Raw genomic sequence first — 27,287 nt, 5'->3', positions numbered from 1 at the left:
TCCTTCAGAATGGATAGGGTTGATCTTGCAGTCCATGGGACTCTCAAGAGTCTCCTCCAGCACCATACAGTGGTACCTCGGGTTACAGATGCTTCAGGTTACAGACTCCGCTAACCCAGTAATAATAGTACCTCGGGTTAAGAACTTTGCTTCAGGATGAGAACAGAAATCGTGCTCCTGCTGCACGGCAGCTGCAGGAGGCCCCATTAGCTGAAGTGGTGCTTTAGGTTAAGAACAGTTTCAGGTTAAGAACGGACCTCCGGAACGAATTAAGTACTTAACCCGAGGTACCACTGTAATTCAAAAGCATCAATTCTTCGGCGATCAGCCTTCATTATGGTCCAGCTCTCGCTTCCATACATCACTACTGGGAAAACGATAGCTTTAACTATATGGACCTTTGTTGGCAAGGTGATGTCTCTGCTTTTTAAGATTGCAAATTGTATTCTTGATTATTTCAGAGAAAGGACCTTGTAATGTTGTTGTTGTCATTGCTGCTGTTGTTCCACGGTCAAATGTACCTGGGAAGATATGGTTCATGGTGAATAGGAAAGCACTAACCAAACACTTTGGAGAAGGGATGGCAGCTCTTTATCCCTTTCCACATGGTCCAGTGGTCAGCTCGACAGAGGGGCTCCTCCAGAAAATTATAAGCACACTATAAGCACACAATGGAGAGGCTTTCACACTAATTCTGAGACCTCCTTAGGAACTCCTTATTCCCCTCTTGCCACAACTCACCACCTGAATCTCAGGTCTCCCTCTTTCTTGGTTCTGCTGTCCTCTCTGAGTGTCTCCTGCAGTGTCTCCTTTGTTGTTCTCCAATTTCCTCTTTGTTTGGATGCGGAGGCAGCGAGAAAGCGTCTGGCACCCAAACGCCACAGGGCTCTTCTTCCAGCCTGCCCATGTTTAATTGCACACAGGCCACAGTGGCCAGCAATGGTTTTGATCCCAAACTGTATGTTTAATAAGTATGTGTGGAGGTGTAATAATAATATTATTATTATTATTATTATTATTATTATTATTATTATTATTTTATTAATCTATTATTTATACCCCGCCCATCTGGCTGGGTTGCCCCAGCCACTCTGGGTGGCTCCCAACAGAATATTAAAAACACGATAAAAGATCAGACATTAAAAGCTTCCCTAAACAGGGCTGCCTTCAGATGTCTTCTAAAAGTCAGGTAGTTGTTTATTTCCTTGACATCTGATGGGAGGGCGTTCCACAGGGCTGGCGCCACTACTGAGAAGGCCCTCTGCCTGGTTCCCTGTAACTTCACTTCTCGCAGGGAGGGAACCGCCAGAAGGCCTCCGGAGCTGGATCTCTGGGCTGGAGGTGGAGAAGCTCCTTCAGGTATATAGGTATAATGAGAATGATTCTACTCTGCTTTCACCAAAAATGGCCACAGGAAAGATGCAACCACATCCATTGGCAGAGGCATTTTTAAAAAGCGCAACTGGTGCGGCCGTGCTGCAGGGGGTGCCAAAACATTGCTGTAGAATGGAGCGCGGGGGGGGGGGGGCGCATGCCATATTTTAGCATTGCACAGGGCGTCGCTGAAGCTTGAGAGCCCAAAATCCACCATTGCCATAACCCTTCGTTTTGTTCCTTGACAGAATGCAGCTTCTAGCCACAGGCGGAGATTTTACACGCAGTATCATGGAATTCGGCTCAATGGACCGCTTAAGTCTCCAAGTGCCATTAACGAGTCAGATCAGAACAGCACGAAAGTCAGCTCTCGACAGGAATACAGAAGACAGCACCATAATAGTTTCCGGTCAAAAAACAAAGGCACTTTTAAAACCCAAGAGCATTCTGCAGCAGCAAAAAGCATGGAAACTCTAACGTATCCAGAGAAAACAAGACGAAAGCATCCTTTGCCAGGCCCCACAGAGCCCAGGCCTTTATGCAGCAATATTACAAGGGTTTCTCAGTGCAACTTACGTCCTGCAAGAATAGAAACCTCCACAGAGGCCCCTGTCCTTTCAGTGCCAGCTGTGACACTGGTGGCATGAGGATTGGAGAGACAGACGACTAGCAAATGTAATGCATTTTCATATTTAAGTTTCTCACTAAAGGTGCTTTCTTTTTATTCCAAATACTGTACACACACACAAAAAAAGCTTGTGTAGAATACTACAATTGTGGTAAACCAAACTTACTGGGGGTTTTCTAAACCACAGTAATCTGCCATATCTCGTTTCATACTATAAAGGCTTTGCTCAATATATTCGATATTGTTTTTTCTCATAACAATGCAGCTTTTAGCTAGCCAGTGCCTAGTAAAACAATGAAATTGTTGTTAAAAATAAATGGCAGGAGGATGTCAGTATAATGTGTTTGTTACTGTCCAAAAGGTTGGTATTAGGGTAATCCTGGCATTCCGATTGTTGGTCTGAAATCAAGATACTTGTGTTCATATAAAATTGCTCTTAACTATTTCCATTTTATATGGAGCCCAAATTGTTTGTGCGGAACGAACCTCGTGGTTCAGTTTGATGTAACCGAATTTCATAGCCTGAATGATTGTCAAGATGAGTCACAAATACTAGCTAAAAAAACGGCATATTAATATTTTTCTGTGCTGTGCCACTCGTACAATATTGGGTAGGATATAAATTTTGAACTGAAAAAGTAAGAGTAAGTTTTCCAGCGTCTTAAATCCTTTTCAAATATCTTTGCAGACTAAAAATCAGACATGTTTCAGCCTGAGATTCTTTTATTTTCTTGTTCATCGCTGTAGACATCTCTTCCTTATTTAAGCACTATTGGCCACAAACCTGTACGGAGTTGAATGCACTTGATTTCTTTGGGTTTCATCCTATACAACTGATTGTTGAATTATGGCCTGTGTGTCTTGCAAATCTGACAGGATACCATGTATATCATACCTGAGCACATGCAAAATCCCAGGCTTATATTTTAAAGCTCACAGCTTTTAATAGCCCGACTGTACTTCAGAAAAATTATTCCCCCTCTTTATTAAAAAACAAACAATTTTACAAAATGCAGTGTTTTATTTTGCAACAACCAAACCATCTGGATTCTGTTGTTACCTTATTACCTTTTCCCCAAATCAGCCATCCCTAATGATGAAAAGGAAGATGTCGGGCTCACTGTTCTATGACGGGGGTCCACAAATGTTGGCCTGCATTAGTAACCAGCTAGAATTTGTAGCGCAGGTGGCGCTGCGGGTTAAACCACAGAGCCTAGGACTTGCCAATCAGAAGGTTGGCGGTTCGAATCCTGAGCTCCCGTTACTCAGTCCCTGCTCCTGCCAACCTAGCAGTTCTAAAGCACGTCAAAGTGCAAGTAGATAAATAGGTACCGCTCTGGTGGGAAGGTAAACGGTGTTTCCATGCGCTGCTCTGGTTCAGAAGAAGTGGCTTAGTCGTGCTGGTCACATGACCCGGAAGCTGTACTCCGGCTCCCTTGGCCAATAAAGCGAGATGAGCGCCGCAACCCCAGAGTTGGCCACGACTGGACCTGATGGTCAGGGGTCCCTTTACCTAGTATTTGTAGCTTTCCATGCTCCCTTCCCAAATTGTCCTGCTTTTTACATTTTAAAATCCTAATGCAAAGTGAAAGATTCCCCTTCTTCCCTAAATCCTGTTCATTCAGCTGATAATATTTTTTTAGGGGGGTGGAGCAGGGAGAGGAGGTACTGTCACTAGAAAAGGTGTTGCACTATTCCGCACCCACCTTTGGAACATGAGCCTCTGAAATGAAGGCAATTTCCGTTTTCCATTTTTTAAGCTTCGACATCTGCCTCCATTCGTTGGAGTAACATACTCACCCAAGCTTAATCACTGAAAAAATAACTCAGCAACAACTTGCCATAAAGACAGCAAGTGGTAATGGAAGGAGACAGGGGTGGAACACTGTAGTCATGAAGTTACTGTATTTTTTGCTCTATAAGACTCACTTTTTCCCTCCTAAAAAGTAAGGGGAAGTGTGTGTGCGTCTTATGGAGCGAATGCAGGCTGCGCAGCTATCCCAGAAGCCAGAACAGCAAGAGGGATTGCTGCTTTCACTGCGCAGCGATCCCTCTTGCTGTTCTGGCTTCTGAGATTCAGAATATTTTTTTTCTTGTTTTCCTCCTCCAAAAACTAGGTGCGTCTTGTGGTCTGGTGCGTCTTATAGAGCGAAAAATACGGTAATAATGAGCAGTCACCAGTTTGAGGAAATTCAACATACTGGCAGTGTTCTTCATCCCTCAGTCGGCTATGCTATGCCTGTGGTGGATCCAAGCTTGCTGAGAAATGCTCTGCCATCATTGGTCCATGCGTCAAGAGACTGGAAGTACCATGGAAGTACTGAGCGCATGCCATTGAAAGTCTTGTCATCGATCAACCACTTCTATTAGATCTGGAAATAAAATCTGAGCCTTATTCTTTTTCTGCCTTGCATGACAGGGAATGTCTTCCTTGATTGGGAAGCAAATGGCCTTCCTCAGGAAGAGGAGATCTACTGACCCTTCCAAGTTCCAAATGATAGTCAGGGGGTAAGTCCAAAATGGCAAGCAGTAAAGATTCAATAAAGACACCCCCACATTCCCTCCCTTTGGAGAATCCAACAAATTCTTAACATTATGTTTTCACTTAATTTATGACAGCTTTGCATCTCCCCAGATTCATTGTTCAATCATGTAAATCATGTGCTTGTCATAAGAAATTACCATTCGTTTTCACATTCCACCCTACAGCTATTTTAATTAAAGCCATATGAACGGCATCTCCTAAGGACAGTTAACAGGCTGACTAACCCATGCTCTGTCACATGCAAATGATTTTGTCATACTGAATTTTACATCTGGACTCCTTGTATTGCCATCCTCTCAAGTGGGGGGGCAGGATTACTCCACTGTGTTTCTCATATAAGAAACTAGAAAGAGAAGTCAACTTTGACTGGGTATCCTGCGTTCTTTTCCCTTACCTATCCAGCTCTACTGCCACCTCTAGGTATAAACGGTATTTTTTAAAATGTCATTTTAGGCTCAGAATGCACTTTTGTAATAAATAATCATTAACTAAAGTCATATTATAGATTATGTGAAATGTAGCAGTACTTCTAAAAGTATTATAGTGGGAAGAACACAGCCCACCCAATATATTAGCAGGCCTAAAAGTTCTTTTGGGAGGAAAGGCAATAAATTTAATAAATAAAACAAAGGGCAAAGCTTTGTTCTACAACTCTTGATTTCTTTTAGTTAATGATCTCTTTTAGTTAACATAAGTTTATCGCTTTTGTAGAAGTTTTTTTTTTTAACCAAGCTTTGCAGAAACATGTTTCTTGTGACGTCATTGACAAAAGTATTATCATTAATAACATCCACTTAAAAGGGATTTTAATGTTACAAATTAGGTCAGAGCACTCAATTCGAATCAAACACTGAGCACTAGAAGACTGATGAGCTACTCTCAATCAAGTTAATGGCTCAATAAAAATTGAATCACATTCATCACATTGCCAGGGTTCAGCATTTTCCAATTTGTGAAAGTTGATTTCTCCTGCTACTGTAGACAAGAGTTTTCTTAACAGAGATTTTTTAAAATAATAATAAAAAAACCAGCAGGCATACTCTCATCTGACTGAATGCACTGATTTCAAACCAGAATGCATGGCACAAAACTTCAAGTTGGTTTTAATAATGTAGCAGCTCCTGATTTGTCAATAATCTTTACATGTTGAACTTGCAAGAAATGGCTACATTATTATCCCCGTATCGCAGGTGGGAGTACTGAGGATGAGAGAAGAGTGGGAATTCAAACCAGACACCATGGTTCACAGCTCTGAGCTCCTAATCTACACCAAAACAATGGTCATAACTTAGTATTACAAATACAAGCTACACTAAGCCCTGAGCCGACACATTCCTCCTTCCTCTTCTGACACATGCCTAAATACAGTAGCACCTCTGGTTGTGAACGGGATCCGTTCCAGAGTCCCGTTCGCAATATTAGCAGAACGCAACCCGCGTCTGCGCATTGCGATTCGCCGCATCTGCGCATGATGTTCATTTTGCACATCTGCACATGCGCGAGCGGCGAAACCCGGAAGTAACGCTTTCCGGTACTTCCATGTCACCATGGGACGCAACCTGAAAAAACGTACCATGGAGCAAACGCAACTCGAGGTATAACTATACTCTGAAAATCTCACTTCTGTTTTATATTAACTACAATTAGTCAGGCTCTTCAAGCACAGGCACACTAGTTCATTGTAACTATGGACCCAATTTCAAATCCTCGTTTATGGAACTGGCATGTTTCAACCAAGTCTAGCTAACATTAGCTAATAATAATAATAATAATAATAATAATAATAATAATAATAATAATAATTTATTATTTATACCCCGCCCATCTGGCTGGGCTTCCCCAGCCACTCTGGGCGGCTTCCAAAAAAATATTAAAATACTGTAATACATCAAACATTAAAAGCTTCCCTAAACAGGGCTGCCTTCAGATGTCTTCTAAAAGTCTGGTAGTTGTTTTCCTCTTTGACATCTAGTGGGAGGGCATTCCACAGGGTGGGTGCCACTACCAAGAAGGCCCTCTGCCTGGTTCCCTGTAACTTGACTTCTCGCAGTGAGGGAACCACCAGAAGGCCCTCGGTACTGGACCTCAGTGTCCGGGTAGAACGATGGGGGAGCAGACGCTCCTTCAGATATACTGGATATACTAGCTTGTGCCAGGGTAGTATATCCAGCTAGTATATTGTGCCAGATATACTAGCTACAGTTTTTAGAGTTCAAAAGACACTCACATACAAGCAGAGGGTTTCCAGTCTCCTCTTAGTTGTGCCAGAGAAGGGGGACAGTATGCAAGCCCAAGGCTCGTTCTCAAAATGTAGCCTAATTTTCAAGGTCTACTGAAAGATCCCGTGGTGCAGATTATAAGGTATGCCATATAGCCCAAACAGCTACAAAGATGCGCTTGAAAAAATGTGGACAATGCCTGCTGAGAAACTAGAAGAATTGCGGTGTACAGAGTTTTCACTGACCTCTGTAGGACCTTGATGCTGTTCAGGAGGAGCAGAAGTAGAATAAGTTACGAAGAATGGAAAGAGATGCAGAATAAGTCACACAAAAATTATATGGAGTGGGAAAATTGGGGGTTTGGAAAAAAAGGACGAAGTGTACACAAAACCTGGCACAATCTCTATTCTAGAATGACTGAGCAGCTCAAATTTTATTTATATAAGGTAATGAGTGAACGACAAAAAGCACATATTTCTGAACAAACATCCATATGCCTCTTTCGCCACACAGAGAAAAATCATTATAAATCTGATTATAAATGTGAATGTTCCCCCCTCCCAAATGTGTCACATTTATTAGGACTCCCAAAAGATCAGAATTTTGTCTCTAGCAGATCATGGCGGATAACACCATATATATAAAATTCATGCCACATCGTTCAGTTGGTCTTCCTGTAAATGATTCTTAGCGGTAACGTTTTCCTCGGAGTGTCCAAATTCCTCCTGGCCTAAGTTTTGGGAAGCAGGAGTGGAGCCAACTGCAACAGATGGAACTTGGTGCTCAGCCACCGTACTCAGCACCTGGGAAGTGTGTTGAGTTAACCGGTCGTTACAGAGCGGAGTCCGCTTGAGTTTGACCGCACGACTGGTTGCAGGCTTCTTCAAGAACGGGGCCTTTAGCGTCCTGTGACAGTCTGCCCCATTTTCAGTGCTCCTAACGGATTCTTGAGAATTTTTACTCAATGGTGTGAGTTTTGGTACGTCTTTGCACAGCAACGAACTGTCTCTGCTAGGTCGCTTGAGAGTCTTCTGGGAACGGGAAGATGCAGGGCATCCTGCTACCTTTACAAAAGCAGAATTCTTAATTGTGATGCGAGTACTTGTTGACGGACCAGAAAACTGAATTGGCTTCCGGCCTGTTCTACTGCTCAAGCGACTTTCTTCTGCTTCGGAAAGATCTATTAATTGTCTGCAAACACGGAGAATAAAATTACTGACTCTATTGCTTTGGGAAATTATGCACAGATCATAACTCTGATGCAACTAAGGGTGCTTCCTACATTCACCTCTGGATACAATATTTCTTATTCCAGGATCTGTTTAAAACTGCAGTAGGTGTATGCATTCAAATTTATTTTTTATATTGGACTTACCCAGAGCAAGAAAAAATATACAAGTATAAAACAAGTATACAAATACATGTATATTCAGCCAAAAATAACCAGGCCAACATGCTGGAATGAACCAGTTGGATTCAACACAAATAAAAGGGAAATCATATTCTTTTATTATCTAATATGGATTGCAGGATATTTCTAAGTACTGAGTCTTATGCTCCTGATTAAATTTTTATGAAATGGGCTAATGGCTGGCTTTGTAATATATAGCAAGAGGCCCACCACACAGATATCTGTGGAATGCGTAACTTACAATTATATATTTTCCTGTTTTAGGGTATGCGTTTGCAGAGACAGTCCTTAAAATGTGTACAATTATAGTTTTGTTACATTAACTTAGTTATGTAATTAGCATTATACCAGCTTTTGTAATACACTTACAATTAACAGACTCTATATGAAACCTTCCTGCATCATCTTTTGATTTTACACCCTTATAACTAGGGGATGCACAAATATTAACATGGAGATCACGCTATTTTTTGAAATAGTCCTTGTTCCATATAAAGCATTCTTCGAGAAAACTAAGCATGATTAGTAAGACGTACCGTCTATGAACTGGAGGCATGCTTTGGAGACTTCCTTTCAAAGGGCGTTCCTCAAGAGTCCAGCATTCTATCAGTTCCTGCGGGACTCGCCAATAACTGACACCTGTAATTTCAAATGCAATTTTAAAACAATACTCAAGATGTTTCTGTCAAATGTATAAGCCCAATGATACACAATCAGGGATCATTGGCAACTCTTTCAGACACCATATATCTCCTGAGTGCTCAACTATAATGCTTTCATTGGGGAACACGGCGCAATGTACTCCCACCCTGAATCGTTTTTTTCCTAATTAAAGAGCTAAATGTTTTATTTACAGTCTTTTTTCCTTCTCTCAAAAAACTGTCTGATACAGTGGTGTCATGTTGGTTCCGGAAAAGAGAGGGGAGGGAGAGTGTGAAACTCGGTGGACTAAATCCTGCTTTTAAGAATGTGCAAGCGTTCAGAACTCACAGGTCTCTTCTTCAGACAGAGCGAACACTCAAATTTAAACTAACATACATCATGTACGGAAGACTGAAAGCTCTTCCAAAATATCTGATACTTCCATGTAGTTCACATTTGCCTTCGGCATTATTAATCAAAGTAGTGGACAAGTATTTGAAGCCAAGTGACATTAATGTCCGAGAAACATGAATTTATCTAGGCTAAGAGTCAGGTGTCTACGAATTTTTCCTAGGTTAATAAAAAACAAACAACCACCAGAAGACATCTTCCACAAGCACGTCTATAAACTTAAATCTTAAAACTTAAAGCAGTGCACAACTGCAATGCAAAATAAATCGGCAGTTTTGAGAGCTCAATAAGACCAGTGTATGAAAGCACAGACTTTTAAATAGATAAATACATCCATAACCTAGCATTCTGCCAATCGCAAGGTTTCCCCACCAAACACAGCCAATTCAATTATTCCCTTTCCTTATTAAAGGATAGTTGCAAATATAGCCTGCCTGCCCTTCACAAATCGACACTAATTCAGGACAAACAGCTGCAGGGGAAACACTTATTCTTTACGGAAAATACTATTAAAAAAAAGAGATACCTCTCCCTTCCCAAGCCTCAAATGCATCCATCATCTTTTCCAATTCGGACCCTGAATAATAGCTCCAGATATATTGGACATTGTTTCCAGCTTGCCTGGAGAAAAAAATGTAGGGAAAGAGGGGAAATTATGCTGCTTTACAAGCTGAATAATAATAATAATATTAATAAAAATTGCTAAAAGTCTAAAAGCAAAGTATGTTTAAAATTGATGGCATAAAAACACAGTTTTCCCAATTTTGTAATATACCTTCATTGTCAAAAACCACAATTCTTTTGAGTTTCATTCTCACGACTGTAAATGGTTTCCATTTCTGTGGCGACTGCCCATGTGTGAAATGCTCTCCCCAGAGAGGCTTGCCTGACACCTTCCTTACATATCTTGAGGTGCCAAGTGAAGCCTTTGGCTGATAAACATTCAATGGCGTTTTAAATGTGCTTTTGAGAGAGGGAGTTATTGATTCGTTTTTGTTTTATTATGTGTTCCCATGTTGCATTTTTATGTTATTAAATGCCCTGGGATCTTCTGATGAATGGTGGTATGCAAATTTATTAAATGCTAATATCAACTTTTCCCCACAAATGGGAATCATAGAATCATAGAGTTGGAAGAGACCACAAGGGCCATCGAGTCCAACCCCCTGCCAAGCAGGAAACAAGCAGGGAACGTTCACAGCAATTATTGAATCACTCAACCAATGGCACTAAGGCTAGTCTTAATGGGTCCATCAAGCTTCAGTGCTGCCATTTGGACAACGGCTTGCAGCAACTGGCTTTAAACAAGACTCCTGATCAAATGGTTTGCAGATTGTAAGCTTCTCCTTTTCTTGCTTTCTCTGCACCAAGGTTAAAGCAACACTCTCACCTAACTGTCTAGGGGGAAAATACACAAAATAAATAACAGGTACCGCTGACTTCTTCTGATACTTAAAAACAACTCTTTTGAGTATTGTCTTATGAATATTCCAGTAAGTCTAGTGTTTCCCACATTCAGGTTGACTATTATTTGTTTATATCTGGAGAAGCATTTAGATATTCCAGCCTTTGCTTTTGTTTATGATCAATTGGGGCCCAAAGTATTTAACAGTAATCCACCAATATTAATATAATGAAGGAAATTTGTGTAACTAAGCATCGCTTTAAACTCCCTAGGCATGGAAGAGATGTGCATGTCTTTACACATCTGATAGTGCCATCTCTAAAGTAAAAAGATAAAGGTAAAGGTACCCCTGCCCGTACGGGCCAGTCTTGACAGACTCTAGGGTTGTGCGCTCATCTCACTCTAGAGGCCGGGAGCCAGCGCTGTCCGCAGACACTTTCGGGTCACGTGGCCAGCGTGACAAGCTGCATCTGGCGAGCCAGCGCAGCACACGGAACGCCGTTTACCTTCCCGCTGGTAAGCGGTCCCTATTTATCTACTTGCACCCGGGGGTGCTTTCGAACTGCTAGGTTGGCAGGCGCTGGGACCGAACGACGGGAGCGCACCCCGCCGCGGGGATTCGAACCGCCAACCATGTGATCAGCAAGTCCTAGGCGCTGAGGTTTTACCCACAGCGCCACCCGTGTATCTAAAGTAGATACAGTCAAACCTTGATTTCCAAATGCCTCCATTTTAGAACGTTTCAGCTCCTGAAGTGTTCCAGTTTTTTAACATTTTTCGGAAGCCGAACGCTCGACGTGGCTTCCGCTTGAGTGCAGGAAGCGCCTGCAGCCAATTGGATGCCGCGTCTCAGTTCTTGAACATTTCGGAAGCCAAACGGGCTTCCGGAACAGATTATGTTTTGACAACAGAGGTTTGACTGTACAAGATTCTCAGCAGAATTTTACAAGCACACTTTGATGTAATCACATGACTATAAAGCTTCTTACCTCTTGTAAATATTTTTGCTGTGTAATCTTCCTCCCAGCTCCTTTTCAATTGCCGCTTTCCCATCGGCTCTTGTGGCATACACACCCATTATTCTACTCTCACAACTTGCACCAGAAGTGTTGAGGTAGTGTAAGACCCACACTGTAGGCTTAGTGCATATTAAGCCGTAAGACTCACAAAAATCTAGAAGTGCCTGGGGAGGAAATATACAAATACATACAATTTTATTATTTTATGTGTGTTTGAGGGACTTTAAAAGACCACAAAAATGTGCTCAGACTAAACCTGTACATGTTTACTTATAAATCCCACTAAATTCAATTGTACTAACTTGCAAGTGTGCAAAGGACTGCAGCCTTACTGCTTTTACTCTGAATAATAGACAATGGAGAGATTTTCTTTTAGGACAGTGGGCTGTTGCCCCATTAGAGCCCATTGGCCTCACAAATGTCTCCTGCCCCCTATCTCCCACCCATATAAGCCATTTGCTTTGCATCTGCCTGGTCCATTCATCCACCCATCCATTCATAAATGAATGAATGAATGCAAGGCTTGTAGTTATCAATATGCCTCAGGGCACCCTTATGTCACTTTGGTTTCACTGTGTTTGGGGTGTTTTTATTTTTTAATTTCTGAGTCAACTTTACCTTGCCCAGGGCAATCCTGGGTATCCCAGGATCAGATCAATGCCACCCCTGAGCTTCAACTGCTAATGACGTTTTTAATTTAATTTTAATTTAAAGGCACAGGAAAATTCCCGTACCTTTTTGAGTTCTGTGTTTGATCTTAAAGAATAAGTCTCCATTTCATTGGCCAAATGGTCAGCAAGATTGTAAGGGTAAGGAATGCCAAAGTAATCAGCTTCTTCGTGCAATGCAATTCGCGTCTGCTCATCTTCTGGTAGCTGAACCTCTCCGTGAAGATAATCCAAGAGGTATTTAAAGAGGCTGCCATCTCGATCAATAAGGCAAGCTCCTGTAAAGGCAAATAAAAACATGTACAACATTTATAATGCGCCTATCTTCTTCACCCTCCTTTACTTCTTCACCCTCCTTTATTCTTCCAAGCAACCCTGAAAAGTTGGTTTGGCTGAGAAAGAGTAAATGGCCCAAGATCACCCAGTGAGTTTCATGGCTGAATGGGGATTTGAATCCATATTTTGAGAAGGGCATGGTTATCATAACTGCATCCAAGCTGTCAATTCATCAAACAAATACAGTCGTACCTTGGATCCCGAATGCCTTACGAGTTGAACGTTTTGGCTCTCGAACGCCACAAACCCGGAAGTGAGTGTTCTGGTTTGCAAATGTTCTTTGGAACCCGAACGTCCGACGCAGCTTCCGATTGGCTGCAGGAGCTTCCTGCAGCCAATCGGAAGCCACGCCTTAGTTTCCGAACGTTTTGGAAGTCGAATGGACTTCCGTAACGGATTCCATTCAACTTCCGAGGTACCACTATATATCTCAGTACGCTCTTCTTGGCGATGTTATATTTTAAGGAGACGTATCTTTTTTCAATCTCTCTTTCAGATTTGCTCAAATAAAATACTAGACACAAAGAACCTGTGTATGTATTAACCGACAGATAATATCAAAAGGCAAACATAATTAAAAAGGCCAATTCTTTCCTCAACCAGCTACATTAGTTTGTTGCTTGTGGCAAGCGATTCACAGCCCCGACTAAGTGCTAAACCTGAACACAGGCCCCAACTGCATAAGGAAAGTCCTCTCTCCTGGTGGGGAATCATAACCTGAGGCAGCATAAACAAGACACTGGGAAGGCAGGGAGAGAAGAGAGATGCCCAAAAAATGTTTTATTTGGACAACCTCTTGATAGAGTCTCTCCTTATCCAGAAGATTTGCAATAGTTGGCGTCAGGCTGATCAGAGAAGATAGAAAGATTTTTGTTTTGTTCTGTTTCCCCCTGCTGAATGGGTCTTAGCTCACATCCTTGAGCAACCTAGTACTACTTCCTGCGCAGGCTCCAAGGAAATTATCCGTGAATGGAAGGAAGGCTACACCCCAAGAGTAAACCGATGCAGATGGCAAAAACCCAGAGATGCTAGCTTGCAAGAAGCGTTCTCTTTGTGAACAGCAGTCCAGAGAAAAAGAGAAACACCAGAAGTTGCCTTATATTGAGTCAGACCATTGATCGATCAAACTCAGTAACATCTACACTGACTGGAAGACACTTTCCAGGGTTTCAGGTAGGATTTTTTCAGCCCTTTTCTCTATTATATTATTCTTCTCTATTGTTCAAAACTGTCCATCTTTCTACTTAATTTGGGACCAATCGGACAAAATGGCTGACGTCACGCTGTAATTTTTGCCTGAGGGAAATCTGTCAAATTCTAAATATACTGAGAGCAAAATATTATTCAAACTACACCTGTTTACCACACAAATATCTCGTGCTACCTAGATGAACCAAATAATTGATGATGTTGCCAATCCTATATTCAAGCACAGAGATTTGGTGACATCTTTAGCTCTTTCCAGCCCTACATTGTATTCTATGATACTTGATGTTTTTCTTCTACCACACTTTATTGGAAATCGCTAACCTTTAAAGTATTAAATAAGTTGCTCATTATACTGGAAATAATAAAAATTACAACGCATTTGTATTGTCCCAAAGCTGTATTATCCCTTGTATTATCCCTTGGCCGGAGCTGGAAGAATATTAGAAAATTGAATTCATAATTACTCTACAATCAAGTTTTAGCTATTTACTACTTTTTTTTACCTGTGTCATCCATTTTCAGAGGAAATCGTCCACTGAACATAGATGCTAGCATTGAGTCCTTAAAACGGCATAAAGATTTACGCCTAGCGGTGTACATACATCCGCCAACATTCAGCCGAATAATATCTGTGACCTTTTCGCTCTTGCTATCTTCCATCGCATTTGTAGTTAACGTTGCAGGCTGGGTGGTGTGCTTTCAAAGCTGTAAAAAGAGTAAAAATTGTACTCAGAACAGTGAATAACTTGGCTTCTCCATGAAGATCAATAATTTATGCTCCTGAAAAGGCAGATAAAAAGCATTTATAACATTTATAAGTTGCCTTTCCTCCAAGAGGTTAAAGGCAGCATATATTTGAACCCTAGCATAAGGACAGAGGCGGGTTTACTTTTTTAAATTTCTTAGTCGCTTTATCTTGCCCAGAGCAATCCTGGTCTTCCAGGATCAGTTTACACAACCACTCAAAAGGACTGGATGTAAATGACCCGGTTATCTGCAATGGAACATGAAAGGGCACTGCTAGGCTAATGCCTCTTCTCTACAAGAACATCTGCATTGTTTTGGCAAGTAAGCAGGACAGAACTGGATGGCATCACCTCGACTACTGAGAAATGTCATGTGAACCACCTGCCACCCGTCTACCCAGTCCAATAGTCAAACCACTAGACCAGCCTTCACCAACTTAGTGCCCCTCCCTCAGATACTCTGGACTACCACTCCCATAATAACTGACCATGCTGGCAAGGGCTGATGGGAGTTGTAGTCCAAAATACCCGGAGAAGATCAGGTTAGTGAATGCTGCACTGGATCATGTTAGCTGCCAGCTTTGTAATACAGGAACACAACTCAAACAGTATGTTTGGATGTGTTACCAAGTCACCTATTGTCTGTCCACCACAGTGGGGCAGAGAAATTGTGTGGATGTCTTGATACAGCTTATGATTTCAAATTGGACCAAAGTCAGTTGGTTGGGAGTGCAGCGGTACCTATTTATCTACTAGCACTGCCGTGCTTTCAAACTGCTAGGTTGGCAGAAACAGGGACAGAGCAATGGGAGCTGACCACCGACGAGTGGATTCGAACCGCCAACCTTCTGATCGGCAAGCCCAAGAGGCTCAGTGGTTTAGACCACAGCACCACCCGCATCCACACTGGTGTGGCAGGAGAGGATGGGAAGTGTGACAGGAAGATTCAAGGACAAAGAAACATGTAAACATTTCAGGGTAGCCGAGTCTAGAACCAAAATAATCTTTTTTATTTGCAGAATATGGATATATTTCTAAAATGAGAGCAAGGGCATCAAGTGATACTGAGGACAATCCTAGTTGTGTTCACCAAGGTACCGTATTTTTCGCTCTATAAGACGCACCAGACCACAAGATGCACCTAGTTTTTGGAGGAGGAAAACAAGAAAAAAAATATTCTGAATCTCAGAAGCCAGAACAGCAAGAGGGATTGCTACGCAGTGAAAGCAGTGATCCCTCTTGCTGTTCTGGCTTCTGGGATAGCTGTGCAGCCTGCATTCGCTCCATAAGACGCACACACATTTCCCCTTACTTTTCAGGAGGGAAAAAGTGAGTCTTATAGAGCAAAAAATACGGTATTTCTTATCAATAAAAATTTTTCGGTGTGGCACAAGGAAATCGTTATTCTGAAAGTGTGGCCCGGAGGGAAAAAAGTCTGAGAACCACTAGTCTAGGTGGAACTGAAGCACTGGACCAATATGCAGCCCAATCACAGAAGCAAGACCCCACCACCACCACAGGGTTAAAAAGCCACCAGCATCCGAAACAAGCACACAACTAACCAACATATATACTCATTGCAGCAGAGGTGGCTAACCTTGCAACCCTCCAGATGTTACCGGGAACCACATATGGGTGTAGCCAGTATTTGGGGGGGGAGGCTTTTCTTAGGTGGCGGAGAAGCTCAGATAAGTATTTTAATTGATTTTTATTGACTTGGGCGGCAGCTATCTCCCCCTGCCTACACCCATGGACCCCCAACTCCCACCAGCCCCAGGGATGATGGGGGTCAGGAACCCGGAAACACCTGGAGGTTTGCAGGCTCCTCAGCCCCAGAACAGAATTGCAAGGGAGCCCAGGGGTCATCTAGCCCAGGCATAGGCAAACTCGGCCGTCCAGATGTTTTGGGACTACAACTCCCATCATCCCTGACCACTGGTCCTGTTAGCTAGGGATGATGGGAGTTGTAGTCCCAAAACATCTGGAGGGCCAAGTTTGCCTATGCCTGACCTAGCCCAACCCCGTACAATGAAGGCATCTCAAGACTCTCTTGAAATATCAACAACTTCAGATATGCAGGTGACTTGATGGCAGAAAGTGAGGAGGTATTAAAGAACCTTTTAATGAGGGTGAAAGAGAGTGCAAAATATGGTCTGAAGCTCAACATCAAAAAAACGAAGATCATGGCCCTTCACCTCCTGGCAAATAGAAGGGGAAGAAATGGAGGCTGTGAGACATTTTACTTTCTTGGGCTCCATGATCACTGCAGATGGTGACAGCAGTCATGAAATTAAAATACGCCTGCTTCTTGGGAGAAAAGCAATGACAAACCTAGACAGCATCTTAAAAGGCAGAGACATCACCTTGCCGACAAAGGTCCATATAGTTAAAGCTATGGTTTTCCCAGTAGTGATGTATGGAAGTGAGAGCTGGACCATAAAGAAGGCTGATCGCTGAAGAATTTATGCTTGTGAATTACAGTGGTACCTCGGGTTAAGTACTTAATTCGTTCCGGAGGTCCGTTCTTAACCTGAAACTGTTCTTAACCTAAAGCACCACTTCAGCTAATGGGGCCTCCTGCAGCTGCCGTGCCGCGGGAGCACGATTTCTGTTCTCATCCTGAAGCAAAGTTCTTAACCCGAGGTACTATTATTACTGGGTTAGCAGAGTCTGTAACCTGAAGCGTCTGTAACCCGAGGTACCACTGTATGGTGCTGGAGGAGACTCTTGAGAGTCCCATGGACTGCAAGAAGATCAAACCTATCCATTCTGAAGGAAATCAGCACTGAGTGCTCACTGGAAGGACGGATTGTGAAGCTGAGGCTCCAATACTTTGGCCACCTCATGAGAAGAGAAGACTCCCTGGAAAAGACCCTGATGTTGGGAAAGATGGAGGACACAAGGAGAAGGGGACGACAGAGGACGAGATGGTTGGACAGTGTTCTCGAAGCTACGAACATGAGTTTGACTAAACTGCGGGAGGCAGTGGAAGACAGGAGTGCCTGGAGTGCTCTGGTCCAGGGGGTCACGAAGAGTCGGACACGACTAAACAACAAGACTCTCTTAAGTCAGAGGAACGCGCCTCCTCCGCTCCCTTTCCAAACGACTTCGTGGCCCCGACACCGCCATGGTTCTTGAGCCGCCTGAGGCAAAGGGGTCGAAGCAAAGTAGCCAGGCCGGAGCAAAGGGGGGGAGGGGCCCAAGCCTCGGGTTGCCTCCCCGCCCAACCCCCCCGCCGTGGAAGAGCCGGGTGTGAGGGGGATAGACTGAGGCGCGAGTGGGGAGCCGAGAAGGAAGGAGGGACAACCGCGGTAGCTCGTTACCTTTCCCGGTTCGAAGTTCCGCCCACCTCTTCGTCACCGCTGTCGTCATGGCCCACCAGCCGCGCGCCCAGCCTCTCCCGCCACGTTCTGGGGCGTCGAGGGGGAGGGGGAGGAGGGAGACACTGCTGCGCGTGCGCAGAGGCCCCTGCGTTAATAGGTATGGGAAGGTTGTTGGACTACAACTCCCATCATCCTCTGGGAGGAGCGGGAATGGAGTGAACGGAATAACGAAGGAATCAATATCTGTCTACGATGACGCTGACGTTGAGATTCCTCCGCTGCAGGGAGGCTGGACGAGATGTAGCGCGATCGTAGAAGCAAGACCCCACCGGCACCACCACAGGGTTCAAAGGCCAGCAGCATCCGAAACAAGCACACAACTTTCCAGTCTGTTCGCAGAGGCGGCGAACCTCGCAGCCCTCCAAATGTTGCCTTATTTTCTAAACTTTGCGTCCCCCCAATGTTGTTGGGCTATGGGACTACAACTCCCATCATGCCCTAGCTAGCAAAATCAGTGGTTTGGGATGATGGGAGTTGTAGTCCAACAACAGCTGGAGACTCCAAAGTGGAGAAAGGCTGCCCGCCAGGCAACAGGGATGAAGGGTTGCAGGCTGCTCAGCCCTCGAATAGGATTGCATTTGAAAGTTAATTCCTTTCGAGGAATGAATGAATTGATTGATTGATTGTAGAGTCGACAGGGACCCGAGGGTAGATCTCCAGAACCAGATGGGTTCTTCTGCGTGGATTTTTGTAAACGTAATTCATTTGCTCTGATTCCAGGACAAATGGGCAAATGCATTGGGCTGTGGTCCAGGAGGGAGGGAATCCCTGCCCAGCCAGAAGGACCCCCACCTGGGGGAAACTACAAAGGGGCTGCACCACCCTGGGGCTTTTGCAGAGAGGACTGTGCTCGGCCAGAGAGGCACCTGGGCCACGCAGGCAGATCGGTCCAGCCCAGATGCAGGAAGTGTTAAAAAATAATGTTCTTGGGTTGAGGATTGATGGCTGTAGTTTTGACATCCGTGTAAACGAGCGAGGAGAAAAATGCTGCAATCCTGCCTGCAAGCACTAGAAGGAGCCCACAACCCACCTGGGAGCATCTGTTCACTCTCAGAAAGAAACCTTTTACAGGTAAGCTCAACCTTGGAAGTCAAACAGCCTAGTTCTCGAACTTTTTGGCTCTCAAACAATCAAAATCCGGAAGTGACTGTTCCGGTTTTCAAATGTTCTTTTGAAAGCCGGACATCTGACAGAGCTTCCACAGCTCTGATTGGCTGCAGGAGCTTCCTGCAGCCAATCAGAAGCCACGATTTGGTTTTCAAACGTTTTGGAAGTCGAACGGACTTCCAGAACGGATTTCGTTCGACTTCCAAGGTACGACTGTACACATATGCTTACACACATGATAGCTCTGTTGGGAGAACATGAGACTCTTAGTCTCAAAGTTGTGCGTTTGAGCCCCACATTGGGAAAGATTCCTGTATTGCAAGGGGGTTGGATAGAATCAGGCATGTCTAACAGGTAGATTATGATCTACTGGTAGATCGCGGGGTGTTCCTGGTAGATCCTGGTTGATCTCTGGTCCCTCAGTGATCTCCTTGCAAAAAAGCTCCACAACTTTGCCTTTCCTAAAAAAGCTCCACAACTTTGGCTTCCTAAAGAAAGCTCAACAACTTTGAGTAGATCACTGCCAGTCTTTTTACAACAATGGGTAGAGCACTGCCAGTTTTTTTATACTGTGAGTAGATTGCAGTCTATTGTGAGTTGGACGTCCCTGGACTAGATGACCCTCGTGATCCCTTCCAACACTATGATTTGATGACTTTCTATGACACACACAGAGAGAGAGAATATCACAGGGTGCTTTCAGACAATATGTTTATTGTGCATTCATCTTGATTTGTGGGGAGCTTTTCAGTGCATTTTCTCATCACTTGCCTTACTTCAAACAGTCTGATATTTTGGGGAAGTGGCTTTGTTGTGCAAGAGCTACAAATCAATTGCAACTGTGCAAGCTGACCTCAATACATGATTGAATCCCACACAAAACAGATGATCTAAAAGCACCCACAGTCCAGAAAGTGTGATCTGCATACAGAAGCAGGCTTCTGAATAAGGAGGCTGCAGAAGCAGTTTCCCTTGCTGGATAAATGCATCCTGCAGGACAGCTATTTGCATACACAGTGCATATGGTTTGGCAAAGCAGACCCCCTGTTCGGAAGGTGGAGGAAAGTTAACAGTAGTAAACATCTGTCTGGTTGAATATGCCTGTGCACGGTTCCTTCCAACTTGTAGCATGTGTGTTTTGTCATGCTCAGCCTATACATTTGTAGATAAGAAGCCTATCTACAAGAAGTCATTTTACATTGTATTAATTCACAACAACAATGAAACCTCACACCACTCAAAATAAATTTTTGTTGTTGTTTAGTCGTTTCCGACTCTTCGTGACCCCATGGACCAGAGCACGCCAGGCACTCCTGTCTTCCACTGTCTCCTGCAGTTTGGTCAAAATTAATTAGTGCTTTGTAAATCAAAGCTAACAATGGGCATGATCCGTATAAATTTAACCACTTGACTATGGGTGTTAAGCAGTGCATAAATGTGTACAGTGGTACCTCTGGTTGCGAATGGGATCCATTCCAGAGGTCCGTTTGCAACAAGAAAAGAGCGCAACCCGCAGCAGCGCACGCGCGGGTTGTGATTCGTTGCTTCTGCACATGCGCATGATGTCATTTTGCGCTTCTGCGCATGCAGAGATTTAGGATCAGAGTTTTCCTACTCTTAGATGGGCTATGTTCCCAGGTTGACCAGCCCCATAATGCAACAGGAAATCTTATAATACCTTCCAGTGAGTGCCTGGCATGTTTGATCCCACACACTGCTCATGCTGACTAGGGTTCAAATCACCATTCAGATGATTCATCATGATCCTCACGTTGTTGGTCCCAACAATTGGTGTGGCTCCAACCACTAGGCAAGCCTTCTATCATACCAATAACATGAGGCCATGACTGTGGCCCTATAATCGTTTTTTCCAATAGAATACTAAGATGGCATAAACTTTGACATAAATTAGAAAGGCTCAGCAAAAGAGATTGCTGATGCAGCAAATATATAAATAAATAAAGTAGCTTTGAGTGTTTCAATTACATTTTTTCCCACAGTGATTGTACAAAACCATCGTTTACTCATTAGCTACACATTAACTCACTGCAACATGGGTTTTATGCATGGTCAATTATCTGTGGTAACAACTGTTTGGAAAAAGATTTACTAAGAGGTAAAGATTAACTAAGAACCCCACGGTGAAACCTGGAATATAATTACATTTGCTGTTGGGAACAGAGGAGCATAGATAAAACTATATGCCCATCTAGCCCAGTATTGTCTGCTGTGACTGGAAGTTCTCCAGGGTGTCAGGTAAAAGTATTTCTCATCCGTCAGGAGATGCCAGAAATTGAACTAGGAACCTTCTGCTGGAAGATATTCTCCCACAGAAGCAAACGACCCTCCTTTTGGAATCCCACTTGCCCTAATGCCTCCATTTATGTTCCAAATCTATGTCTAAAACTATGATCCTATGCATCCATAAGAATAAGCATGAACTTCCAATCAAACATGCATGGAATTGGGCTATAAATTGTTTTTACAATAGCTGGGACACACTTTACAAGCATATATAATTTTTGCTGGATAGTTAGGAAGCTGGAGCAGTAAGCTCAAAGTGAGAGGTTCGGGACTACTCTCAAGTACCAGCTTTTTTTTAGAAATGGCAGTACTGTACATTGAAGGACATCAACTGAACCCTAAATAAGAAACGATGCGGCAACGGGAGGAAACGATGGTGATCATATTTTCGGAGAAGGAGGGGGAACCTGATTTTAAGAAACTATTAGATTAATTTGGGTTGATTTGTAATAATTTGGAAAATTAATAAAAATTTGGAAAAAAGGAAAAGAAATGGCAGCGCAATCCTACAAAAACAATTGGTCAGCAATATGATTTGCCGGGTGGCGCTGTGGGTTAAACCACAGAGCCTAGGGCTTGCTAATCAGAAGATCAGTGGTTCGAAGCAACAGAGCACACCGTCTCCACCAAGGAGGAGACAGGGGACTCCCCTGAGAAGGAGGCTAGTTCACCAGCACAGGAGCCAGATAAATGGAGAAACGTGACTCAAAGAAGTAGGAGGCCCAGGGTTCGCTCTGATTGTTTAGAAATACACAATCGCTTTGAGGTCCTCTCCCCTAGCGTGGAAGACGAAGAACAGACCCCATTTGAGGATCTCTCCCTCATTACAGTTGATCAGGTATATGAAGGCGAGCAGCAAAGTCAGTCCTCAGGAAATGTGCAGGCGACCTTGGAACGGACAGCTCACAGAAGAACCCCAACCAAGCCTAAGAGGAGGCGTGTAGTGGTGATAGGGGATTCCCTACTGAGGGGAACAGAAGCAGTGATCTGTGGGCCTGACAAGATGTCTCGGGAAGTGTGCTGTCTCCCCGGGGCTAAGATCCAAGATGTAACTGAACGACTCCAAGGAATCATAAAACCCACTGACAAATACCCCTTCCTCTTGGTTCATGTGGGAACCAATGACACTGCAAGCAATAGCCTCCAGAAGATCAAAAGAGACTATGAGGCTCTGGGCAGGAAATTGAAGCAATTAAATGCACAAATTGTCATCTCATCTGTCCTCCCAGTTGAACGACGTGGCCCAAGGAGAGAGCGAAAAATAGTGGAAGTGAACAGCTGGCTTCGCAAATGGTATAAACAGGAACGGTTTGGATTCTTAGATCACGGACTGCAGTTTCTTGAAGATGGACTTCTGGCAAGCGATGGGCTGCACCTCACAACGGTTGGGAGGAATGCTTTTGCCAAAAATCTCAGAAACCTCATCAGGAGGGCTTTAAACTGACTAATGTGGGGGAGGGAGACAGTGCTACTGAAGGTAGGAGTCTATCAATTGATGAAGATGATCATCTAAATGTCATAGACCAAATGGAGCAAACAGCACGCAGACCTAGTGGTGGTGGGGAAAATCCTTAAATAAGAGAAACGGAGGAATGATTAATGGACTTCAATGTCTGTACACTCATGCACAAAGCATGGGAAATAAACAAGATGAGCTTGAGCTCTTGGTACAGCAAACTAAATATGACATAATAGGCATCGCTGAAACCTGGTGGGATAAGTCCCACGATTGGAATGTAATAATGGAGTGATACAATCTATTTCAGAGAAACAGACCAGACAAGAAAGGAGGAGGAGTGTCGTTATATGTCAGGGATGTGTATACCTGTGCAGAGATCCAAGATTTAGAACCTCAAAGCCAAAGTGAGAGCATTTGGGTCAAAATTAAGGGAGAGAAGAATAACAGTGACCTCATTGTGGGGGTTTACTATAGATCCCCAAGCCAAACGGAGGACATAGATGATGCCTTCCTGGAACAGATGGCCAAGCATGCAAAAGGAAGGGAGATAGTAGTAATGGGGGACTTCAATTACCCGGATATTTGTTGGATGTCAAACTCAGCCAAGAGCATAAGGTCAAACAGATTCCTCACTGGCCTTGCAGACAACTTCATTGTCCAGAAAGTGGGAGAAGCAACAAGAGGAACAGCCATTTTAGATCTGGTCCTAACCAATGTTGATGACCTGGTTAGTGGGGTAGAAGTGGAAGGATCATTAGGCGCAAGTGATCATGCTCTTCTGAAGTTTACTATACAGCGGAAAGGAGCAGCCAAGCATAAAAAGGTCAAGGTAAAGGTACCCCTGCCCGTACGGGCCAGTCTTGCCAGACTCTAGGGTTGTGCGCCCATCTCACTCTATAGGCCGGGAGCCAGCGCTGTCCGCAGACACTTCCGGGTCACGTGGCCAGCGTGACAAGCTGCATCTGGCGAGCCAGCGCAGCACACGGATCGCCGTTTACCTTCCCGCTGGTAAGCGGTCCCTATTTATCTACTTGCACCCGGGGGTGCTTTCGAACTGCTAGGTTGGCAGGCGCTGGGACCGAGCAGCGGGAGCGCACCCCGCTGCGGGGATTCGAACCGCCGACCTTTCGATCGGCAAGCCCTAGGCGCTGAGGCTTTTACCCACAGCGCCACCCGCGTCCCTGCAGCCAAGCATACTAGGACTCAATTTCTTGACTTTAAGAAAGCCGACTTCATAAAACTTAGGGAAGTGCTGGGTGAGATCCCATGGAGAGTAATACTAAAAGGAAAGGGAGTTCATGATGGCTGGGAGTTTGTTAAGAGGGAGATAGTAAAAGCACAACTTCAGGCAATACCAATGAGGCGGAAACATGGAAGATGCCTAAAGAAGCCAGGGTGGCTATCTAAAGAATTTTTAACTGAGTTAAGATTAAAAAAGGATGTGTACAAAAAATGGAAAAGGGGGGAAACCACCAAAGAGGAATTCAAACAAATAGCCAGCACGTGTAGACACAAAGTCAGAAAAGCTAAAGCACAGAATGAACTCAGGCTTGCTAGAGAGGTTAAAAGCAACAAAAAAGGCTTTTATGGCTATGTTCGTAGCAAAAGGAAGAACAAAGAAACAGTGGGGTCACTCAGAGGAGAAGATGGTGAAATGCAAACAGGGGACACAGAAAGGGCTGAACTCCTCAATGCCTTCTTTGCCTCAGTCTTCTCCGATAAGGAAAACAATGCCCGACCTGAAGAATTTGGAGCAAATGATTCAGCAGAGAAAACACAGCCCAGAATAACTAAGGAGATAGTACAAGAATACTTGGCTACTCTAGATGTATTCAATTCTCCAGGGCCAGATGAACTGCATCCAAGAGTATTAAAAGAACTGGCAGATGTGATCTCAGAACCACTGGCAGTCATCTTTGAGAATTCCTGGAGAACAGGCGAAGTCCCGGTAGACTGGAGGAGGGCAAATGTTGTCCCTATTTTCAAAAAGGGGAAAAGAGAGGACCCAAATAATTACCGCCCAGTCAGTCTGACATCAATACCAGGGAAGATTCTGGAGCAGATCATTAAGCAACAGTCTGTGAGCACCTAGAAAGGAATGCTGTGATCACCAATAGTCAACATGGGTTTCTGAAAAATAAGTCATGTCAGACTAACCTGATCTCGTTTTTTGACAGAATTACAAGCCTGGTAGATGAAGGGAACGCAGTGGATGTAGCCTACCTTGATTTCAGCAAGGCATTTGACAAGGTGCCCCATGATATTCTTGTAAAGAAGCTGGTAAAATGCGGTCTTGACTATGCTACCACTCAGTGGATTTGTAACTGGCTGACTGACGGAACCCAAAGGGTGCTCATCAATGGTTCCTCTTCATCCTGGAGAAGAGAGACTAGTGGGGTGCCACAGGGATCTGTCTTGGGCCCGGTCTTATTCAACATCTTTATCAACGACATGGATGATGGACTCAAGGGCATCCTGATCAAATTTGCAGATGACACCAAACTTGGAGGGGTGGCTAACACCCCAGAGGACAGGATCACACTTCAAAACGACCTTGACAGATTGGAGAACTGGGCCAAAACAAACAAGATGAATTTTAACAGGGAGAAATGTAAAGTATTGCACTTGGGCAAAAAAAATGAGAGGCACAAATACAAGATGGGTGACACCTGGCTTGAGAGCAGTACACGTGAAAAGGATCTACGAGTCTTGGTTGACCACAAACTTGACATGAGCCAACAGTGTGACGCGGCAGCTAAAAAAGCCAATGCAATTCTGGGCTGCATCAATAGGAGTATAGCATCTAGATCAAGGGAAGTAATAGTGCCACTGTATTCTGCTCTGGTCAGACCTCACCTGGAGTACTGTGTCCAGTTCTGGGCACCACAGTTCAAGAAGGACACTGAGAAACTGGAACGTGTCCAGAGGAGGGCAACCAAAATGGTCAAAGGTCTGGAAATGATGCCTTATGAGGAACGGCTAAGGGAGCTGGGCATGTTTAGCCTGGAGAAGAGGAGGTTAAGGGGTGATATGATAGCCATGTTCAAATATATAAAAGGATGTCACATAGAGGAGGGAGAAAGGTTGTTTTCTGCTGCTCCAGAGAAGCGGACACGGAGCAATGGATCCAAACTGCAGGAAAGAAGATTCCACCTAAACATTAGGAAGAACTTCCTGACAGTAAGAGCTGTTCGACAGTGGAATTTGCTGCCAAGGAGTGTGGAGTCTCCTTCTTTGGAGGTCTTTAAGCAGAGGCTTGACAACCATATGTCAGGAGTGCTCTGATGGTGTTTCCTGCTTGGCAGGGGGTTGGACTCGATGGCCCTTGTGGTCTCTTCCAACTCTATGATTCTATGATTCTATTCTATGATTCTATGAATCCCCACAATGGGGTGAGCTCCCATTGTTCGGTCCCTGCTCCTGCCCACCTAGCAGTTCAAAAGCACGTCAAAGTGCAAGTAGATAAATAGGTACCACTCCGGCAGGAAGGTAAACGGCGTTTCCGTGTGCAGCTCTGGTTTGCCAGAAGCGGCTTGGTCATGCTGGCCACATGACCCAGAAGCATAGCTGTCAACGTTTCCCTTTTTTAAAAGGGAAATTCCCTTATTCCGAATAGGATTCCTTGCAAGAAAAGGGAAAAGTTGACAGCTATGCCCGGAAGCTGTACACTGGCTCCCTCGGCCAGTAAAACGAGATGAGCGCGGCAACCCCTGAGTCGTCCATGACTGGACCTAATGGTCAGGGGTCCCTTTACCTTTTAAGCATGTACAGTGGTACCTCGGGTTAAGTACTTAATTCGTTCTGGAGGTCCGTTCTTAACCTGAAACTGTTCTTAACCTGAAGCACCACTTTAGCTAATGGGGCCTCCTGCTGCCGCTCTGCCACCGGAGCACAATTTCTGTTCTCATCCTGAAGCAAAGTTCTAAACCTGAAGCACTATTTCTGGGTTAGCAGAGTCTGTAACCTGAAACTATGTAACCTGAAGCGTATGTAACCTGAGGTACCACTGTGTAGGAGTGCAGCCTCAACTAGTAAAATTCTTCTGTTTGGGGAGATAGCAGCTCTCCCAAAACGTTTCCAAATTCTGGTTTTGTTTTGAAGACACAGGGGCAAAGCGACCTCTTTCTGTTTTCCCAGGGGTCAATTTGAACTTGGGTATGCACTGCTGAGCGTGAGAGAGCAAACATCGAGTTTACCCACTGAACCCCGTGGGACTTCAGTTTTTGAGCAAAGACGTGGGTAGGAATGGATCGGGGTACAAAGCTTTGCAACGCGCCCCGCGCGTGCTCACGCGGCTCGCGAGAGGCAAAGCCGTCCGGGTCGCCCCCGGCTGGGTTGCAGCAGCTGATGGCGGGAACGCCGCAGCTGCGCGCGCCCTCCTCGGACTTCAACGGTTTCAACGGCTCCGGCGCGAGGGACGG

The 27,287-nt window shown here is 44.3% G+C and overlaps 2 protein-coding genes and 2 long non-coding RNA genes across 8 annotated transcripts in view; 3 read left to right on the top strand and 1 right to left on the bottom strand.

The window, feature by feature from the left end:
* SPATS2L (spermatogenesis associated serine rich 2 like) overlaps nt 1–2,307 on the top strand; it is a 70,874-nt gene extending 68,567 nt beyond the window's left edge. For both annotated transcript variants that reach the window (XM_053361256.1, XM_053361248.1), the window contains exon 12: nt 1,623–2,307. In XM_053361256.1, the coding sequence (XP_053217231.1) occupies nt 1,623–2,021 (399 nt within the window). In that variant the 3' untranslated portion in view covers nt 2,022–2,307. The remainder of the gene's footprint in view (nt 1–1,622) is intronic.
* LOC128399731 (uncharacterized) overlaps nt 1–15,976 on the top strand; it is a 212,623-nt gene extending 196,647 nt beyond the window's left edge. Inside the window, exon 2 of the long non-coding RNA XR_008327259.1 lies at nt 15,708–15,976. This is a non-coding gene — a long non-coding RNA (uncharacterized LOC128399731). The remainder of the gene's footprint in view (nt 1–15,707) is intronic.
* Nucleotides 3,902–7,062, top strand: LOC128399735 (uncharacterized). The gene is made up of 2 exons (XR_008327260.1): nt 3,902–4,162; nt 6,909–7,062. It is a non-coding gene; the product is annotated as an uncharacterized LOC128399735 (long non-coding RNA).
* KCTD18 (potassium channel tetramerization domain containing 18) lies at nt 7,171–27,178 on the bottom strand. 4 transcript variants are annotated; one of them, XM_053361269.1, is made up of 7 exons: nt 27,067–27,178; nt 14,371–14,572; nt 12,389–12,600; nt 11,625–11,818; nt 9,757–9,851; nt 8,714–8,816; nt 7,171–7,957 (listed from the first exon to the last, which is right to left on the bottom strand). In XM_053361269.1, the coding sequence occupies exons 2-7, from the start codon at nt 14,525–14,527 to the stop codon at nt 7,414–7,416; spliced, it is 1,305 nt and encodes a 434-aa protein (XP_053217244.1). In that variant the 5' UTR covers nt 14,528–14,572; nt 27,067–27,178; the 3' UTR covers nt 7,171–7,413. The 4 variants fall into 4 exon arrangements, with proteins under 4 accessions (XP_053217244.1, XP_053217261.1, XP_053217252.1 ...); XM_053361286.1 differs by lacking the exon at nt 27,067–27,178 and adding an exon at nt 21,267–21,288; XM_053361277.1 differs by lacking the exon at nt 27,067–27,178 and adding an exon at nt 17,937–18,029.
* Between the last annotated feature and the right edge of the window lie 109 nt (nt 27,179–27,287).

The sequence above is a fragment of the Podarcis raffonei genome, chromosome 1 (genome assembly GCF_027172205.1).
Source record: "Podarcis raffonei isolate rPodRaf1 chromosome 1, rPodRaf1.pri, whole genome shotgun sequence".
Taxonomy (NCBI): Eukaryota; Metazoa; Chordata; class Lepidosauria; order Squamata; family Lacertidae; genus Podarcis; species Podarcis raffonei.
Note: the sequence above shows the minus strand (reverse complement) of the source record. Positions and strands in the feature narration are given on the sequence as shown.

Excerpts from the sequence above, each read along its gene's own strand:
- KCTD18 (XM_053361269.1), bottom strand. The coding sequence starts at position 14,527 with ATGGAAGATAGCAAGAGCGAAAAGGTCACAGATATTATTCGGCTGAAT. Across the intron at positions 12,601-14,370 it reads TCTGAAAATGGATGACACAG|GAGCTTGCCTTATTGATCGA; the intron begins GTAAAAAAAAGT and ends TTGCCTTTACAG. Across the intron at positions 11,819-12,388 it reads CAAACACAGAACTCAAAAAG|GCACTTCTAGATTTTTGTGA; the intron begins GTACGGGAATTT and ends TTTCCTCCCCAG.